The sequence below is a fragment of the Arachis hypogaea genome, chromosome 4 (assembly GCF_003086295.3).
Source record: "Arachis hypogaea cultivar Tifrunner chromosome 4, arahy.Tifrunner.gnm2.J5K5, whole genome shotgun sequence".
Lineage (NCBI taxonomy): Eukaryota > Viridiplantae > Streptophyta > Magnoliopsida > Fabales > Fabaceae > Arachis > Arachis hypogaea.
Genome location: NC_092039.1, coordinates 121140564 through 121155495, shown reverse-complemented (window position 1 = coordinate 121155495; position 14932 = coordinate 121140564). Strand labels below are relative to the sequence as shown.

Below are 14932 nucleotides of genomic sequence, written 5' to 3'. Positions count from 1 at the left end.
TATACACGGACCCAAAAAATTTTAGGAGTGGGGGCAAAAATATATATAGTAAATAAATTTTGTTAAATATTATTAATTATATGGAGATATAAAAATTAAAAAGAATTAATGAATACTTTTATTCTTAAAATACTATTTATTATATATAATTTATAAAAAAATATACATTAGTATTTATAATTTGAAATTAGAATCAAATATAAATACCAGAAAAATTAAATTTACATGAAAAGTATGTTTATATAAAATAATAGAAACATAATTTACAATTTTTTTATTTCGTTTTAAAATAATTAAATTTGTTATATATTTTTTAATTTAATTTTAATATAATGTTAGATAAAAGATTTTATGCATCTGTTTAATTATATATTGTAATTAAAATATTTTTTTATCATTATTCTTAAAAATAAAATATATATTCTAAATTAGTAAATTAATCAGTTTATTTTAAAATTTTATATGCAACATAGGTACATATAATAGAACAAAAGATAAAAAATAAGTAATAAAGATGAATAAATCGAGAATAAAACAAATATATAAAGTCACGAAAAAAATAAAATATTAAATTAAGACATAAACTATAATTGTTTAAATTAAAAATTATAATTGAAAATAATATCAAAAAGAGAAATAATAAAACTGAAAGATATATAGAGTCATGGGAGCTATATAAAAAAATTGGAGAATTTAAAATTTACTTTTTGAAGGAGAGAAGATGACCACTAGATAAAGAATAAAAAAAGAAGGTTGAAAATATAAAAATAAGAAGAGAGTTTAAGAGAATAAAGAAGTAACGGTACAATAATTAAATTTAATTAGGTTAAATAAAAATCAAAATGATAGAAAAATAAAAAAATAAATTTAAAATTTTAACTAATTAAATTTTTATTTGTAGTGGAGTCATTTAAAATTTAAAATAAAAACATATTATATATAACTATATTTTTTAAGACAAAAATTAAAAACACCATGGGGTAAGTGCCCCTCATTGCTATGCTTGGGTCCGTCCCTGATCTTATACAACTTGATAAATATCAATTTAATCTTATCATCATGTAACAACTCATTCTTTGATTAAGTTCAAAAATTACAACTAAACTAGCTTATTTTTAAGTTGTAATTTTTTATTAAAACTTTAGCTATGTAAGTTAGACAACTTATCAAATAGCTTCATGAGTTTTTCAATTTGATAAAAGCATATTTAATTCTAGATAAAGTTTAATTCTATAATGTTATTTATTTTTTACGAACTTTAACTTGCTCACTTGTAATTTCTAGTAATTTTTATTGATTTCAAATTACAAAAAAAAATTTGCTTCTTTTTTCACGTATTAAGGAAAAGAATTACACTCTCTATATATGTTATTATATCATGTCAAAATAAAGAAAAAAATATAAATACATCCGGATAAACTTCCATCAATTTTCAATCACAATAATACTATATTAATGAAAGCTTTTAATCTAAAAATATTAAGAAATGTTGAAACGGTGAAAATCTATTTATTGTTTCTCAAAAAAAATTTTATAATGTTAATATGAAAAATATTTATTCATTTTTACCTAATAGGTGAGGAGAGCAAGGTGTTGTCATGCAGCAAAATTTTCTCATCCAATTTTTTCAGTAATTGGAGAGAGTCTTTTTTGATGGTATATCAGTGAGTGGGATAGACATGGTGTTGAATCAAGAAAATGTCTCTGATATTATGTAAAGCTCTAAGATTAGTGATAAATATTTGAGAGTGAAGTAGTAGAGAATGAAAAAGGGTAATTACTTGAAGAAGAAGTGATTATATTGGTGGTAGCATAATCAATTTTTACATAAGATAGAACCTGACTTCAACCCTCAAGAATCTGGCTTGTTCAACTATTAACTAACTAATTAACTCTAACAGCTTTATAACTAACTGTTAACTAGTTTATGTGTCCTTTACAAAAACTGACTAAATAATTTAGAAGTTAACAAATAAACATAGAGGTAGATGAGAAAAATAAACCTAACTCACAAGTCATATAGGAAACATCTGAACAAAGGCTTTCTTTAGGATTTAAAGTATATATGTAAATTAACTCAGCACAATGAATTCGTGTTTTTCTCCTTTGTACGAATTTAGTTTAGATACAAAATTATTTTTTTTATAGTGTAAATAATAAATCTTTTATTTTTACTAAAAGAAATTGAGTAAATACTATCTTTAAAGGTGCGTTTGTTTTTGAGAATAGGACAAGACACTAAGAACAAGACATAAAAATAGAGACACAAAATTTAGTGTTTTTGTATTCTGTTTGGTAATAAAATAGAACAAATTATAAAAATAAAATTTATTCTCATTTTATTTTCATTCAAAAAATTTGAGAAGAAAAATATAATAATAAAAAGTATAATTATGAAAAATTAACAAGAATAATAAAAGAAAAAATGAAAAATAAGTTGTGTCCCTTATTAGTGTCTCTGTGTCATTCCTGTTAGGACGGATACAAAATACACTAATTTAGTATTTCTCGACTCAATATCTCTGTCCATGTCTCATTTGTCAAACACAGTTTTGTGTCTCAGTGTCCCGTCCTTGTAAACAAACGCAGCCTAAGAAATTTTGCATCAGACGTTTTTATCTCTAAGTAAATTTTATTATGTTGAGATGCCTAAATTTTACAAAAGTAAGACATATAACTTCATACTTTAGTTAGGCTTGTTGTTTTCACTTGGACAAATAAATTCTCAAAAGTGTGACTTATTTTTGTAAGATTCAAAGACCTTAACGTAATGAAATTTTTTTGGAGACGAATATGTCCGACTCAAAATTCTTTAGGAACCTATTTGATATACCTAAAGAAATTAAATAAGAGGCAAAATAAAAAATATCAAGAATGCTGAACATGAAAACTGTGTTTGGAAGAGAGTTTGATATTGAGAGACTGAGAGATTAAATTAAGTCTCTGTATTATATTTAGTGTAAAATATACTGAACTGAATTGTGTCTTAGTATTATGTTTAAATTAAAAATAAATATAAAAATTAAAAAAGAGTAAATTTAAAATTTAAAAAAAATTAAATGAATATATTTTTAATAAAAAAATATTATTAAAATTTCAGTTTTATCTCTAAAGTTTTAGTTTCCTATATTTTTATTTTTTAAAAATATTGAAAAAACTAAAATTTTAGAAACACAAATTACCAAACACAATATTAAATCTTAGTTCTACAATCTCATTCAGTCTCAGTGTCCTTAACCAAAGGCTAACAAATAGACCCTAAGAATAACCTCAATTGCAACTATGTTTTTGGTCAGGACCGTGGGCCACAAAGGATCCAGACCTGGAAAACAGAAACCGTATTACTTCAATTGCAGCTTGCAAGTGGAACTTATTGAGCCTAATGGGCTTTTTTCCTCGTGGGCCAACTCTCGGTGTTTATATTTTGATTTTTTTTTCAAAAACTAATAACATTGGAAAATGATAATAGAAACTTGTCAAATTACCAACTAATTATTTGATATTTATATTTTATTTTTGCTTTTTAGATCCTGTGAAAGAATAAGTAAAAACACATAAAATTGACAACTAATGCTTTTACTTTTGACTACCTTCTTAGTTATTTTTGGTGAAAGCAAATAGGAGAGCATGATTTATTTAATTATATCTTAAAAATATAAAAATGAAAATGAAAATCAAATAACAACGAATATATTTGAATTGATTTATTTTTAGTTTTTTACAAATACAGAAATTTAAATTATAATTAATAATAAAAATAAAATAAATTGCGAAATGACTGAATCAGAGGTTTAAAGATTAGGTTCCGCTCTTTCTCATTTCTCTCTTTACTCTCACAACTCTCACTCACACACTCGCTAACACTTTTTCTCTCCTTTTGCGGCTAGGGTTTTTCCTTTTCAACCCTATTTTCTTTCTTCACTCCCAAATTCACCGAACCCTTTTTCTTTCCATTCTCTTCTCTACACTCTCATCTCACTCTATTTCTCTATTCATGGACTCGTTACGCGTTTAGTGGTTCCTCTCTATCGTGTTTGGGGGAAAAAGGGAAGAGGGAAAAGAAAACCTCTTATTGGTGTTTGGTTTTTGTTTTGGAATTCAAAGATGACTACCATGAACCCCTTTGATTTGTTGAAAGATGATACTGAGGATCCTTCTCAGCTCATCGCCAACGAGCAGCTCAAGGCTGCTGCTGCTGCCGCCACCGCCGTTCCGCCCAAGAAAGGGGCGGCGGCGGCTCCGCAGAAAGGAGGGCAGCAAAATAAGCCTGCTCAGCTCCCTACCAAGCCTACTCCTCCTGGTCAAGCTGGTGAGTTTTGATTTTCCTTTTTTCCCATACCTTTTTTTTTTAATAATTTGATTGATTCATGTTTCGGTTTTGTTATCTTTTATGTTGTACATGATTCTTTTTTGAGATGATGTGGATGGAGTATTTTTAGAATGATATTCTTAATATATTCTTTTAAATGCATTTGGTATTGAACTATTGATGTGTGATTCTTATCGAGGCTTTTGGTAGTTATTGTGAATATTGAAATGTTAGTTGTTTGCATGGTGTTCTTTTGTGAGATTGAAATAGCTTATGTATGTTTTTAATTAAATCTAGTTGATTTTTTAGGGTTTTATTTGTAACATGGAATGTTTTGTGTTATATTTGTTTTTCTTATCATTCTCATTTTAGTACTTTCTTTCATTTTTGGGGTACATTTTTAGTTTTGTACCGGTGTTGTTTTCGTATAATGATACTATAGAGTCATATTTCTTTGTGCCTCAGATTTGTGTGTACCAATTTTTTAGAAGTCAAATTCCTTTGTTGAATTGGTAGTATTTGTAAGTGATTGTAGATTTTGTTCAAGCTTTGCTTTCAAATATTGTAGAGTTGTAATTTGATAGAAGTTGCTACAATTGGATTGTTAACATGTTATATATGTGTGGTCTTGGTGATGTTTGATTCCTCTTGATGCCTGTTTGTATGATTATCTTGTTTCTCATCTATTGATATTTATATTTATTTTCCTGTCCTAATAGTGAGGGAGGCAAAAAATGAGGCTTCTCGTGGAGGCCGTGGAGGTGGACGAGGTGCTGGGCGTGGAGGTGGACGGGGTCGTGGTTTTAACCGTGACTTTTCAAATGATGAGGGCTCATTCCCAGCCTCTGGAGCCCCTGCTACTCAAAGTGGTTTTGAGGAAGGAGATGGTGGGAGGACCTCAGATAGACGAGGCGGTTATGGTGGGCGAGGCCCTTACCGTGGTGGTCGCCGGGGAGACTTCAGCAATGGGGAAGCTGGAGAAGAAGGAAGGCCAAGAAGACTATATGAACGCCGCAGTGGGACTGGACGCGGGTAATGCTGTCATTAACAGGTGATTTTGATGCTGAACCTAAGTTTCTATCGGTATTAATTTCCCTTGTTCTATTTGCAGAAATGAGTTTAAGCGTGAAGGTGCTGGACGAGGAAACTGGGGAACACAGTCTGATGAAATTGCTCAGTAAGCTCTCTTCTTACAATCCATTGCTTCTGTAACTTCAATCTTAATTATGCTTGCATTGGATTCAGTAGGATGAATTTCATTCGGTCTGGTCTGAAATTTATTTAGGGTGACTGATGAAGTCGTGAATGAAGCTGAAAAGAATTTGGGCGAGGAGAAGCCTGCTGGTGAAGATGTGGCTGATGTAAACAAGGAGAGTCTTGCTGAAGAAGCTGAACAAAAAGAGCCTGAGGATAAGGTGATTTTCTAACTTACTGAATTTTCTAACTTACTGAATTTTCTTTATTGATGACAATCTGTTTCATGCTTTAATGATGAATTATTCTGTCCTAATCCTTCCTTCTCCAATACATATGTCAGAAAAAATTGAATGAACTGCTACAATTCAATTTGCTGTCTACTATGACCTCCATAGGATGGAAACGAAAAACTGCAGTGTTAATATCTGTATATAGAGTTGATAATATAACATATTATATTGTTATTAAATTGTTTAGTGTTGTTGCAATTTATTAACGATTAGGCTGTCGTTTTTCCATTAGGAGATGACTCTGGAGGAGTATCAGAAAGTGCTGGAAGAGAAAAGAAAGGCCCTTCAAGCACTAAAGACTGAGGAGAGAAAGGTTGATATCAAAGAATTTGCATCCATGCAGCCCCTATCAAACAAGAAAGTCAACAATGACATCTTCATTAAATTGGTGAGATTTAAATACATGTGAACTGTCCTTATTTCAATTATTTTCTGTTGGTTTTGCTTACTAATGTCCTTTAATCATCTTTCTTTATAGGGATCTGATAAGGATAGGCGCAAAGAAGCATTGGAGAGGGAGGAGAGATCCAAGAAGGTGTGACTTCGTTGCACTTGTTTGTCCATGTTTCTTTATATTTGTGTCTGCTTGAAAGATCTCATGTTCAGATATCAACATTACTTGCTTTATATGGTAGATCATATATATTGTCTAGATTCAGTTTTCAAAATTTCTGGCTAGCCTAGGCTCATGAAAGATGATGACATGTTCTGTATCTTTTTAAGACATTTTATCCCTAGGGTATGTTTAGTTGCAGGATATAAAAGGTATGGGTAAATTTCATCCAAATGTGTTGTGTGCGAATTTGGTAATTTACAAATAAAACTGATTTTGGTATAGTTTACCTACACTCTTACTATCTAAAGTCTAAACATACTTCTAGTGCAGATCTCGTGTTTCTTTGACTGTTCCGTTAACTCTACGTTCTCATGAAGTTTATCATGCAAATCACATTAGATATTTCTATGTTAGTATGTTTTATAGTTCTGAATTCGAAAATGTTGTTTCATTAAAATTGTTTGTCTATTGTTCATTTCTAAATTCCGCAGGTTTTTCTTAAGTATATGGTTGTCACGCTTTATTTTTGTTGTTCTTTTAGTTTTCTAATGTTTCTTCATGAGCTCTGATAAATTTGTAGTCATGGCGATGTTGAATATGTACAAATTTGCATATGGTACTTTATTTGTAAAGTTTGTACAAGATTAGATAGAAGGCATGATGAAATATTTCCATAGTTGTCTCACATAGGTAATATGAAGTTTTGTTGATATAATTTTTATTGTTTGGAAGATTCTGTTAATGTTGGTGTTTGATAGGATGTTTAGGAAATAATTACTGGAAAAAAAGATGGGAGAATCTTTGTTTGGTTTGGAATATTTTGGATTGTTTTGGTGGCTGAATCTTCGTTATCATTGTTGATATTTACAGTCTGTCAGCATTAACGAGTTTCTGAAGCCAGCTGATGGGGAAGTCTACTATGGTGGGCGTGGCCGGGGACGCCCCCGTGGTCCAAAGGGGGGTAGCTACCGTGGCAACTCCAACAATGCACAAGCTCCCTCCATTGAAGACCCTGGTCATTTCCCAACTTTGGGTGGCAACTGAGAATTGTCCAGAACCCTTCCAAGCATATCTCTGTCCTATTTTCAGTTTTGGGTTCTCTCTTATTTGAACTTTATCAGGGAAAAAAAAAGAAAAGAAAACCCCTTATGGTAGGTGGATTTCCTTAATTTAGAAGGGTCATTTTTAATTTTATGCCTTCAGATGTAAATTTAGGTTTGTTCTTCATACGGTCCTTTTATACCCTTATGCTTCTACTTTTTACTGTGTTTGACATTTGGGGGTATATGGTGGCGGGTAAGACATAAAATGTTGAGTTTCGTTTTCTTTATAGATTGACATCTCAGTTTTGCATTATATTTTTTGTTTACCATTAATGCTTTTTTAAGGATCTTCACTTGTACAATAAATCGACTTAAAAAGTTATTTGAGCGATGTTAATGTAAACCACTAGGTTTGGCCTAGAGATGATTTAATTAACTATATAATAACTTGAGGTTGAACTAGCGTTTTCTTTTAAAATATCTATTGCTAATGTTTACGCCACCGTTCAGTATATCGCGTGTAACGATTTGTTGCTTTAATGGTCCTATATAGTTTTAGTGTATAGCTAAGATTGCTTTAATTTAGTGGCACCTAATCTTTACAAGAAAAATTCTTATGATCGAAAAAGCCGATCTTAAGATACTTATGATTATATCAACTTTTTCCCCTTAAAGCATACGTATCAACAGATTCTTAATGTTAATTCAATAGAAGCCACCTAAAAGAAAATTAGGATCAAATACGTTTTTTATTCCGAACGATTGAAATAGTTTCGATTTTATTCATTAAGATAAGGGAAATGTATAAACCAGGGAGTGCTATAAGAATAACGATGATAAATAGGAATATATAATGATAAACACGAATAGAAAGATGAATAACGTTCCTCCAATGACCTAAGTTATCTATATTCAACTCTCAAGTTGCATGTGGTTCATACATCATGTTTTTTCTCAACTGAGGTTATCCCTTCTAAAAATAACACATTCTTGGCACCAATCCCACATGGTCGAAGAGTGTCACAATAAGGAATAAAACAAAATTCGGAGTCCTGAAATACATTATCACAAACTTCCCAAAGTATTATATACCCATCATTGGTCAAACCCTAGTCCCTAGACATAGACTTCTTTCTCTGTAGAAAAAACTACATCATATTTCAAAATTATAAAACCTTTGACATCATGGTTTTGCTCCATTACATTCCAATATTCTTTTAATTCACATTGAAAATCCTTCTCTAAGAACCCAATCCAAAGTTCATTAAAAACCAAATTGTGAACACGTGTTTTCTCAATAAAGGTTTATCCTACTAAGTTGGCTATATGAATTAAAACAAGGTCCTTATGTTCTATCATGTATAATAATTTCTATTATTTCAAGATATTGTTTGGCAACTGCATACTTCAACTAGTTTTATTTGAACCAATTTAACTTGAAAGTTAGTTCACTTTTAATCAGATGAAAATAATTCGTTCTATTTTAATTATGCCATCTAGATTTTTCAAATGCTCGTCCTCCCTTAATTGTTAAGAGTTCGAACTTTATCTTGGACATTGAAAATTTTTAAAACCCCAGACCAGTTGTTCTACCTATCGAGGTGCATTGTGCTTATAATTTATAAAACCAGCATAAGATCAGTCACGATGCTCGATGATAGAAATCTAGGTTGCGAGCCAAACTAGATTTTTCTTGGCAAATACCCCTGCCTTTTGACATTTTACTAGAAATAAAAGAAAATATTTAAGAAAGTGATACAATTCGAAATTTATTTTGAAGCATTGTCAATATAAAAGATTGTTGTGATAATAATGATGAAATAATTTGAAGATTGAAACAGATACTATTTCGTAATTCATGTTTAACCTGGCAGATTTAAGTCATCCAGTAAACACAAGTTCAACTACTTGTATGAGCACAACATTTTGTTTCTTCTGTTTTGTTGTATGGCGGCTAAGTCACATTCGGCTCATTAAAGGAACAAGGAGGATCATAAGAAAAATAAAATGGATTGTAACCTTAAACTTGAATTGAAGTAGACATGAGCAGTAATAGATTTAGCATTAATGAATAGTAGAATACTTTGCACAAACCATATCATTTTCAAGTATATTTAAAGAATTGGATCATCTAGGTCAATTCCAAACCACAAACGAATTCTGAAATTGGTCCACTATTAAGAAAAATTAGAAAGAAAGGGAAAAAATCTTACAAACAATACAATGGAGGGTGAGAAGCAGAGAAAATGAAATGGATCTAAATAACCCCTTTTTGTAGTTAGGATGAGCAGCAACCACTGCTCTGCTGAACTGGCTGTCCTCTGATCTGCACTGTTGGAGGCCTTGCATTGTTTGCAGGTTGGCTTGCCATTCTACATTCAAACAAAAAAGTTGCCGTAAGACGATGAGGTATGATGTATGAAGAAGTCATAGATGACAGATCAATCAATGGATTATTCGGAAAAAAAAAAGGGTTATACATAGACATCCAATGTTATATTGCCACCTCGGCAAGCATCGATTGTATGGCAATATAATTTCACATTGTCAATGCATTGGCACTAAATAGGTCAAGAAGAAGTGAAATAGTAGTACAAAATGACATTTGTAATCGACTTTTCCCAGATATCAAAACTGACTCTATTTGGAAGCAGCTACATCAAAATAAACTATGGTTCTGTGATTTTCTTCGATATCTATGGTTAAAATAAAAAGGAAAAGGGTACCTGGTCTTGATGGAAGCAGACATGGCCATGAATGCCTGTTCAACATTTGTAGCATCTTTTGCACTTGTTTCCATGAAAGGAATGCCTATTTCATCTGCGAATGCCTTTTAAAGAAAAAAGAAAGAAAAGGATTGGGGTAAGGGAGGATGAACAGGCTTGAAACTGTTAACAAAATATAAAAATGAAAAAAAATTCAGAAGGGTATGAAAAATCTATACTTTGGCTGTTTCATATGACACAGCTCTGTTTGATGTCAGATCACACTTGTTGCCAACCAAAAGTTTGTTAACATTATCACTGGCGTAACGGTCGATTTCGCTGAGCCACTGCTTCACATTGTTGAAGCTCTCTTCGTCTGTCACATCATAAACAATCTGCAAGCCAAACTAATCATTGAAGATGGAAGTGGGAAAAATCTAGTTTTAAAAGTTTATGCTAAGAAAATCATCACCCACAATGATGCCATGTGCCCCGCGGTAGTAGCTACTGGTGATTGTCCTGAATCGTTCTTGCCCAGCTGTGTCCCACTATATATAAAATCAGATCACAAAACAAAGTAAGGCCTAGAAACATGACATAATATTAGCATATAAAAGAATTAAAGCAAAGATGGAACTTTACGTACAATTTGGAGTTTAATGGTTTTTCCATCCTGCTCAACAGTACGTATTTTCTACACAAAATAACATGAAATGATCAGTACAGACAGCTCTTTAATTGGTCCGAACCTAAAAAAATCACAAAGTGGTACTCACAAAATCAACTCCAATGGTGCTTATGTAGCTCTCAATGTATGAATCATCCTGTACTGTAACATAAAAGTTATCTAAGTTAATAATCTAACTTACTACGTTAAGCAATAATTTACAATCAACAAGAGCCAAGAACAACCAACAAGCACTGAAATATACCAAATGTACATTCTCATATATTGTATAATATATAATAAGACACAAATGATAAACCCGCCACCGATACCATTCCAAAACAGAGAATATATTGGTACACATTGGGAGAGAAAAGTAATATGATTCTATGAGAAAATACTAATCCGCCAATCCATTATTCAATATATTTCCCCCACACTCTAAGGAACCCTTTAACATGAGTAAAATCACAAATATTTGAACCAGAGCAGAATACTTAAGCGAGTGGACTATTTTTATATTGATAAAAGAATTAACTCTCGAAAAAAGGTGGGAAAACATGTTAAAATGCACATAAGAAGAATAAGAAGGAAAAAAAAAAAAGGAAACATCGCTACACTATTAGATATAGAAGTTTGTAGTAGTCAATAATAACAACTAGCATAAAAATCAGCAGAAAGCTTACGGCAAATCTAAGAAGAAGACATGATTTTCCAACACCCGAGTCTCCAATAAGAAGGAGCTTGAACAGATAATCACTGCATAAGATAACCACAAAATCATTAACTTTCATGCTCCATAATGGATCAGCCTCATATACTACATCAATTCTCACAGATCCATAGAATCTTTTCGTAGAAGCCAGCACCTTCTATCTTCTTATGGTTTGATGATCAAGATGGTAGATCTCAAGGCCACATAGACCTCCAAAATCCAAATCCAAATCCCATACTTTGTGGGAGTTTAACTCCCACAACAGTAGAAAAATTGCTTTTGAACTAAGATTCAGATCATGAATCAGGTAATATTTTTTTTAAATCCAATTGGACATTATTATTTCGAAGATTAAGTATTTGAGTCATCATCACAATCGTAGCAACAAAAATAGGACAATACATGCTCAAAATCATTGTTTGAAATCAACAAGGAACAAGACCAGGGTGCGCGCAGAAGAAGCTCCAAAATCAATCACGGGAGCTCGAAATCACGGCTTCCTCTCTAAATCCCGTAATTGAAAAACAGTTTATTTCAATTTCAGAAACAATTTATTTAAAAAATCAATTGGATCAAAATACATCAAAAGTGAAAACCATTCAATCTAGGGTTATATCCGAACACACCGACACCAACCCATAAGAACGAATCAAGCTAAAACCCAAAACACCCTTTCAAAGAAAGGATCGAAAAACCAAAGAAGACACGAACTTCTCTTAAATCGAATCTGATTGCAAAACAAAGAGACAAACAGAGGAACCTACTATTCGGGATTCATTTCCGGGTAAAAGCGAATTCACGAATCGGAGGATGGTGACCGGAGATTAAGCTTGCGGTGATGGTGCGGCGGCGGTGCTTATCCACGAAAAGCGTCAGAAAAAGAATAACGGAAAGCAGAAAGTCTTCGATTCTTGGTTGTTTGTGTTATGAGTTAGTTTTGGTTACTTCTTTCGCTTTTGTTTGTTGCTTTGATTTGAATGAATAAAACGCGTGGAGGAATACCAGAACGTGAAGTAAACGGTGACGTATTTGTAAAATTCTACGTTTTAACTTTGAACTTATATTTCTAATAAAATTTAAAAGACCGAAGATGAAATTGGCAACCGATCATATTTAGTCAAATATTATAAATTATTAATATTATTTTTATAAAAAAATAATTTCATAAAAATAATCACTTAAAATTTACTATTTTTTTAGTGATATAGTGACATATAATTAAGTTTTTTATATTATTAATATATTAAAATTAAATTTTATTTTATAATTTTTTTGAGACACTTATTAACGAAATCTCATTTTCATAACGTATTTGATATTGAATTATTGATGGCTGGAGCCTGGAGGTGGGAACTTGATATGGACCGTATGGTAGATTTTAACTCCATTGACCTTTGACCCTTTGGAACATCTAATAAGTAGTTTGGAGACGAATTAAATATAGTATTTTCGTTATGCATTCTAGAAGAATTTAAGCACTATCTTTCGCAAAGACACTCCTAGGTGTTATTAATTATATAGATAAAATATAAATATTTAATTATTTTGTTAGTCTTTTTGTGAAATTTTTAATTAAGTTTTTATATTTTTTTAATTAGGTTTTTGTATTAATTTTTTTCAATTAAGTTTTTATATTTTTTTTATTTGAGTTTTTGTACTAATTTTTTTTAATTGGATCCTTATATAATTAAGTCAATTACTACCAAGAAAAATCTAATTGAAAACAAAATTGGTGCAAGAATCCAATTAATATATATATATATATATATATATATATATATATATATATATATGGACCTAATTGAAAATTTTGCAAAACTATAGGGACCAATAGAATAATTAAACCAAACATAAAAGTTCAAGTAAAAAAAAAAAGAAAAGAAAAAATTATAAATTTTTTTTTTGAATTTGATAAGGATTACTTGTGTGAATGTAAAAGTTAATCCTAATTTTTTTTTATTGAGAAGAGACAGAGACAAAAAAAAAATTAGTTAGGCATTAACAACTTTAGCAAACACCATCTGTCTCCTATCAGCTTCAATCGTTGGCACCAGAAAGGAGGGAGGCGAGACGAATTGGTGGAGACCCGCCGGAAGATTATGGACTTGCTTGGCTAGGACGTCGGCACTGAAATTGGTTTCCCTCAAAACGTGGTTTACTCGGCAATCACCCGGATTTGCTTAGAGCTCTTTAATTGCACAAATGAGGGAGGTGTTGTCATGGAGGTCTGTAGATGCATGCTGCAACAAATTCAGTGCACAGGTCTCTACATGTACCTTCTCCATTTCCATATCAATTGCAATTTGAAGACATGTGTAGATTGCCCATAGCTCTACATTAGTGATATTACTTTTCTAATATTCATCATGATGCTTCTCTCTGTAAGTTCTAAAACTTTCTCATAGTTCCTGGCCATCCCTTTAATTTCTGGGATTACTCTTTGAAAAGGGATGTTATCTTGATTGAAAATTAATTCATTTCTCTTTCACCAAATGGTATTGTAAGAAATGAGAAAGAAGGTGGGCCATGAAGTCCCACAGCTAGTGCGAGAGGTCTTGGACAGGTTATCGTAGAGCCAATCTAGATGCCTTGGGCATACGGGCAGTCCCTCAGCACATGGAGCAAACTATCTTCAATATTCAGGCATCTCGGACAGCATCCATTACCGGTAACCCTAAAATTCTTCTTTTTGAATTAGTTAGAAGCGCGTTATGGCTTAGGAGCCAAGCAAAAGTTCTCAGTCTTGGAGGAACCTTGATTTTTCAGCAAATTTTGTAAATCTGGTCTGGATCTCTATCTTCAACATAATAGCTTTTGTAAGCTGATTTGATAGAAAAACTGCCCTGAGATTCTAGTAGCCATCCTAAGGAACCAGGTCCGAGGGAGTGGTGGGGAGCTTTCAAAGTATGCATCATATCTATAACCTCCTCTGGGAGCAGCTGAGCTAACCTCTCCCAATCCCAACATTCTTCCACCATAGCATTGGTTGCTAAATCCTTGTTATCTCTGTCTAGTGATCTTTCCAAAATCTAATGCTCTTTCCATTTCCAATCCTCCAGATTAAATTGCTTTGAAATTGGTTCCAAATTTTAACAATACCTCTCCAAGCATTAAACTACTTCGCTCTTTTAGCAACCTTTGGAATAAAACTGTCTCCGTAACCATACTTCGCCTTCATTACTTTCACCCAGAGAGTTTGATCATTATGCATCAGCCCCCAAGCCAATTTTATGAGAAAAAAAATTGTTGGATTCTTATGCCTTTCGCAATCCTAGCCCTTCTAACTTCTTTGGCTGGCAAATGGTATTCCAATTCAAAAGATGAATCTTCTTGTTCTCCATATTAGATCCCCAGAGAAAATCTCTGCACATTTTATCAATTTTATTACAAATCTCCTTAGGCATCTTCATCGTCTGCATAGTATAGCTCCAAATAATAGTCAAAACCGCT

The 14932-nt window shown here is 31.9% G+C and overlaps 2 protein-coding genes across 2 annotated transcripts; one reads left to right on the top strand and one right to left on the bottom strand.

Moving 5' to 3' along the window:
- Positions 1 to 3750: 3750 nt before the first annotated feature.
- LOC112797684 (RGG repeats nuclear RNA binding protein A) lies at positions 3751 to 7708 on the top strand. The gene is made up of 7 exons (XM_025840741.3): positions 3751 to 4309; positions 5029 to 5341; positions 5421 to 5486; positions 5595 to 5724; positions 6029 to 6184; positions 6275 to 6331; positions 7223 to 7708. The coding sequence occupies exons 1-7, from the start codon at positions 4105 to 4107 to the stop codon at positions 7394 to 7396; spliced, it is 1101 nt and encodes a 366-aa protein (XP_025696526.1). The 5' UTR covers positions 3751 to 4104; the 3' UTR covers positions 7397 to 7708.
- A 1730-nt stretch (positions 7709 to 9438) lies between these two features.
- On the bottom strand, positions 9439 to 12515 carry LOC112797683 (ras-related protein RABD2a). Its single transcript, XM_025840740.3, has 8 exons — positions 12247 to 12515; positions 11454 to 11526; positions 10877 to 10924; positions 10747 to 10794; positions 10577 to 10648; positions 10340 to 10495; positions 10122 to 10225; positions 9439 to 9767 (listed from the first exon to the last, which is right to left on the bottom strand). The coding sequence occupies exons 1-8, from the start codon at positions 12258 to 12260 to the stop codon at positions 9674 to 9676; spliced, it is 609 nt and encodes a 202-aa protein (XP_025696525.1). The 5' UTR covers positions 12261 to 12515; the 3' UTR covers positions 9439 to 9673.
- Between the last annotated feature and the right edge of the window lie 2417 nt (positions 12516 to 14932).

Coding starts and splice junctions, on each gene's coding strand:
- LOC112797684 (XM_025840741.3), top strand. CDS start 4,105: ATGACTACCATGAACCCCTTTGATTTGTTGAAAGATGATACTGAGGAT. Junction 5,725..6,028: donor AAAAAGAGCCTGAGGATAAG/GTGATTTTCTAA, acceptor TTTTTCCATTAG/GAGATGACTCTGGAGGAGTA. Junction 6,332..7,222: donor GGGAGGAGAGATCCAAGAAG/GTGTGACTTCGT, acceptor TGATATTTACAG/TCTGTCAGCATTAACGAGTT.
- LOC112797683 (XM_025840740.3), bottom strand. Junction 10,226..10,339: donor TGTCATATGAAACAGCCAAA/GTATAGATTTTT, acceptor TTTCTTTAAAAG/GCATTCGCAGATGAAATAGG. Junction 9,768..10,121: donor TCTGCTTCCATCAAGACCAG/GTACCCTTTTCC, acceptor GTTTGAATGTAG/AATGGCAAGCCAACCTGCAA.